The sequence below is a fragment of the Malurus melanocephalus genome, unplaced genomic scaffold (genome assembly GCF_030028575.1).
Source record: "Malurus melanocephalus ecotype Western Australia unplaced genomic scaffold, MMel_1.1 scaffold_938, whole genome shotgun sequence".
Classification (NCBI taxonomy): domain Eukaryota; kingdom Metazoa; phylum Chordata; class Aves; order Passeriformes; family Maluridae; genus Malurus; species Malurus melanocephalus.
This window is the reverse complement of record NW_026624170.1, coordinates 35,693-40,869: the sequence shown is the minus strand read 5'-3', so window position 1 is coordinate 40,869 and position 5,177 is coordinate 35,693. Positions and strand designations below refer to the sequence as shown.

General features: G+C 44.5%; 1 protein-coding gene across 1 annotated transcript; it reads right to left on the bottom strand.

Annotated features, from left to right (window-relative positions):
- Positions 1-6: 6 nt before the first annotated feature.
- On the bottom strand, positions 7-5,161 carry ZBTB8A (zinc finger and BTB domain containing 8A). The gene is made up of 3 exons (XM_057386231.1): positions 4,199-5,161; positions 3,437-3,606; positions 7-2,745 (listed from the first exon to the last, which is right to left on the bottom strand). The coding sequence occupies exons 1-3, from the start codon at positions 5,136-5,138 to the stop codon at positions 2,413-2,415; spliced, it is 1,443 nt and encodes a 480-aa protein (XP_057242214.1). The 5' UTR covers positions 5,139-5,161; the 3' UTR covers positions 7-2,412.
- Between the last annotated feature and the right edge of the window lie 16 nt (positions 5,162-5,177).

The window sequence follows — 5,177 nt, the reverse complement described above, 5'->3', positions numbered from 1 at the left end:
ACATGGAAAACAGAAGGCACTTAAACATTTAGCTTGTCATACATTACAAAAATAAGGAAATAACAACCGAAATTAAGGCAACAAATGTAAAAATGGTAACTTTTAAAAAATAGGAAACATAATTGACCTGTGGGAATCGCAGTCAACCTAAAACTCCAAGCTTAATAAGATATTTCAAAAATGACTACAGATATCTAGTTATGCTACKGAGAATAACAACATATAAAAGCCCAGAAAAAAAAAGCCCTTATTTGCCCAGCAAATCAACAATTAATCTGTGTTTRAAAAGTAAAAGTCTTCCTATGGATAGATTGTTCCATTTGCCCATTTAGAGCCGCTTCAGGTCTCGTTCTGAAGCATCTGGTCCTCGGTATTCTCAGATTTATGGTATCTAATTAAATTGAGTATTGATCCAAAAAAATCCCTTTGCTTCTAAAAACACCCCCACTATTAAGAAACACTTAATAGCCTGACCTTTGCAGTTGGCAGTTAAGATTTCAGGCCTGGAGAGACACTTTATTTTCCCCTCTTTTTAATCCATTCCCAAACACACAGAGACCAATTCCACCCCTTTGTACCCTGGGACAGCAGGCACCGATACCTGGAATTTGTTGTCAAACTCTTTAATGGAAAGGGAAAAGGGAAACATCTATGAAATTTGAGCAAAGTTACTCCATATCCTTTAAAATATTTCTCGTTCTGTGTCTTTGATTCAGTCCAGGTTGCTCAGRAATATTTCTTAGCTGTTTAATAACAGGCATTTGAGGAGTTTTTCCCCAAAAATCAAATGTCTGTTTTCACATCAAGTGTCCCATAAAACCAAGGYAAGTCCCATTTAAGATGTTTTCATATGGGTCATAATAAATAYTTTTAAGTCACCCCCTCCCCAAGCCAAAGCAAATAAATGATAATTTTTGTAAGAACAATAAAATACCATTTCTTGTGCCCTCAGAACATCCAAAGAGGGGAGGGTGCTTAATGATCACACTGAATTTAGTGTGAAGTTCTCGAGTTGTCACTTCAGAGACCTTGGGCTGGAATGAAAATGCTGCGCTCTCTGCTCATGATGACACRAGAAGGTTATACACTTTTTACACAACTAAAAATAAAATAGTGATTTTTTTTAGCTGTCCCTGGGGAAGATTATATAGCAGATATATATATGGGATTGTTGTGTAAGAAACCCCCCGGGGTTCAGCCAAACATGCTTASAAAGCTGTAAAAAAGAAAACAAAAAATAGATCATTTTCTAAGTCTACAGCCATTGAGTTCCACGATCCCAGGATGAAGAATTGGAATAAAAGCTCAGATCTGTCCAAGGAATGCAGCAGCACCTGGAAGCATCTTCTGCTCCTCTCCTGTCGACAGTRTTGGGTAAGATAAACTCACTAAGCAACAAAACCAAGTAGCTCATTTTGTTAGAGAAKTAAAATTTCTTCATCGTTACTCATCTCTGTAATCCTAATTGTGAGTGAAATTACACAAAAACGGTGTCCAGAAGTTCCAGTACATCTTGTTCTCACTGGCATATGGTACAGACTGGGAAAGGGGCACAGAACAGAATATCCTGAGCTGGAAGGGACCCATGAGGATCATTCAATTCCTGGCCCTACACCCCAATAATCCCACTGTGTCTGGGTGTTTTTGAGAGGCTTCCCAAAAAAAAAGGAGTATTTTAATAGTGCTTAATAAAACAGCCCAGTCTGAGATACCAATTTGGAGACTAAAACATCTACTGGCATCAATTAATGATCCAAATTTTTAATTGGTTTGCCTCTCATGGGTTAAGCATTTATGTGCTTGTTTTCTTTTAAAGAAATAGGCCTTGAACTAATGATCTACTAAAGGTTCACCTGATCCTAATAAATTTTACTAAAGTCCTTTTCCAGAYAAAAGTGCCAAAACATTTTAAATCCTCTTTCTTAATTATCTGCCTTTTTTCCTTATCATAACGTGAAGAATTAATGACAATTCATGGAAGATTCTCTTTASTTCTGAACACTCAAGAGAGGTTGTCTGGTGTGTGGGGTCTTTACACTTTGTTTATCGCCCAATGAGAGAAGCCACACCTCTCTAAGTATAAAAAACGGGCAATTTATAATAATCTACAATTTTTTTAAAGCATTTAGACCTCACTCCCTTGGCAAGAGGCTTTGAGACGGGCCCCATCGCCTGCTATAAAAAGTTATCCACGTAACACTGCTTTTCCTTGTCCATCCATTATTTAAGGGTGGATTCTTCCTAAAAAAGCAACTCACGGGGGTTCTGATGACAAACCAGAATGGCCTCAATGACGTGTCCATAAATACAKGCAAGTCTGGACCTGTTCACCCACGTGTCTCTGTAGGGTCACCAACAGCGGTCCCAGTACATTCTCCCTCTTCCACACAATTCCCAATCCTCATCTTCCAACTACCTAATATTGGGCTTCACTTCCTTCTCCTCCGCTTCATCCTCGCTGTCATCCACCTGCTGGATGACCAAATCRGTCGAGCCGTCCTCCACGATCTCCACGTCGGACCTGTTGTCCTCCCCGTAGTGCCACCTGGAATCTTTGTCCCCATCCTGAGGGAACTCCAGAGGTGCCTCAGCCTCCAAGTCAATGCGGATGCTGTCTATGCCGGCCTCGGCCAGGCACTCGTTGCACAGTCTGTAGCGACGYGTCCCCTCCTGGACCACCTGGCCCGTCAGCTCGGTCACGTGGCGCTTGCAYTTCCTGCAGATGGGCTTGCACGCCTGGTGGATCTGGGGAAATCCAGATAACAGGAGTTTGATAAAGGATGCGCCAAGAGGGAGTTTATTGGAGATGGCAACAAAGTAAAATCGGAGCAGCATCGAATCGGTAACTCAAGAGACATCAAACACTGGATATTGGATATTGGATATTGGATACTGGACATTGGATATTGGATACTGAATATTGGACATTGGATAATGGATATTTGATATTGGATATTGGATACTGGATATTGGATACTGGATATTGGACAAAAAAGTTCTTTGCAGAAAGAGTGATAAAGCATTGGAATGTTCTGCCTGGGGAGGTGGTGGAGTCACCATCCCTGGATTTAACAAAGATTGTATGTGACACTTATTTAATTAAGGCATCAGGACATGGGTTGGACTCAAAGATCTTGAAGGTCTTTCCCAACCCTAATAATTCTGGGATTCTGAGCTGCGCCAGCCCAAGCAGGAGAATTTCCCGCTGGAGCTCTCACAGGCTGCAAAGAGCAGAACCTCTGCAAGCCATCAATTACCCAACAAATTCYTCCCCTTCCCTGCAAATTACACATCAACTTGACTGCAACCAAACCGAATTAATTTTCTRTTCCCTCTTCCTTCCAGGAGTCATTAGATCAACCAGATACGCTCACACTGTGTTTAATTAGACAGATTTACACGTTAAATAAATCATGCGGCTGCTAAAAATACTCACAGTTCGAAAATGGCTGCTGAGGTGGTCCAGCCTGCTGAATCTCTTCCCGCACGCCTCGCAGGGGTACGGCCGCTCTCCCGTGTGACAGCGAAGGTGACGCTTGAGGTCGGCTTTTCTCTTCACCACGTGGCTGCAGAATGGACACTTGAACCTCATCCTGGCCAGGTCATCTGTCAGGGAATAACAGGATTTTAAAAATGAAATCAAAGTTAGAATAGGTCASCTAATGCTCGAGGAAAAGGTGTTTTATGAGAAGAATAGCATGCCACTTTTAATTAAAATGGTGTTCATAGGTTGTTTCAAGCACAGAGGTTTTGTGGTTTCCTGTAGAAGTTTGTGAAGAGTGAAACAGTGGAGGAGGGGAGCATTGGTTGTGTTAACACAGAGCAGCAAAGGCAGCCTGGACAGGGCTGGGAGCAGCCTGGGATAGTGGAAGGTGTCCCTGCYCATGGCAGGGAGTGGAATGAGATGAGATTTAAGGTCCCTTCCAATCCAAACCATTCTGTGATTCTTCCAACCCAAACCATTCTGTGAAAACGAGCTTAAAAATATCCTAACCTAAACCTATTTTGAAAGGWTTAATACCCCAGCTACTGCAACAACTCAAAATTACTTCGAAATAACGAGTTAAACTTTCCCAACACACATTTCTGGACAACACATCTGTCTYTCCAGCAGCTGTGCTTTACTCATTGAGTAGATCCCGTTTCCTCAGGGACAGGACAGAGGATTCAAGATGTCTTTGTATGGAAYCCCACTCACCTTCAGCCCAGTTCCCCATGACTCCCAGGATGGAGGGCATGTTCCCGTACTGCTCCTCAGCTTTGGACGACTTGGATTTCCCGGAGGAGCGGGGTGACTCGTGCTCCTGCTGCGACACAGCCAAGCCCCTGGGCATCACATCAGCCCCTTGGCCGAACTGGTAGCCCACGTGAGGAGCTTCAACCTCGGCGTCCATGTGAAGCTGCTCCTCGGCCGGCGYGGCGTGGCCCGCGGGCTCGGCGGCCCTGTCCTCCAGCTTGCTGGRTTTATAGTGGGGGATGTCAGAAGGCTGCTGCAGCCCCAGGTGCCGTGATTTCTTGATGGAATCCGGCCGTTGCTCRTGTTTGGACAGCTGCTGCTGGGCATTTCTCTGCGAGCTGGGGTAATAGTTGAAATTGCTCCAAGCGTTGCCGCCCATCATACAAGTCCCAGGGTCTGGGCTGGAATGGGAATGTGGGGGGCTGCTCTCCGCCCTCCACCCTCCACTGTACACACAGGATCTCTCCACACCGTTGGAACTCACATCTTTGTCAGACAGGCTGAAGTACCGATCCTTCTCCTTCTCACTGATATCCAGCGACGACTTTATGAAGGTTTTACACACGCTGATCACATCGGTCATCTGCAGGTAGCTGGCAGCCGACATGACTTCGATGACATTCTGGCCAGTGAGGGACAGTTTGCCTGAGTACACGAAATCCAGGATAACCGTGAAGGTGTCAGGAGAAAAGGCCTGGAAAGTGGCTGTCGTGGACTGACTCGTCTCCTTCGAGCTCTGCGAAAGGAGCATTTTGAAGTAGCCGCTGCTGGCGAACAGCACATTGCGATGGGCTTTGAAAACCTTTCCCTCCACCAGGATGTTGCAGTCACAGAACAAGTCCTGCCTGCGCTGCTCATTGAGTTGCTGCAAGAGGTGAAACTGGTGAGAAGAAATCTCCATCCCAGAAAAGGTGAAATGAAACGTCGCTCTAAAAAAAAA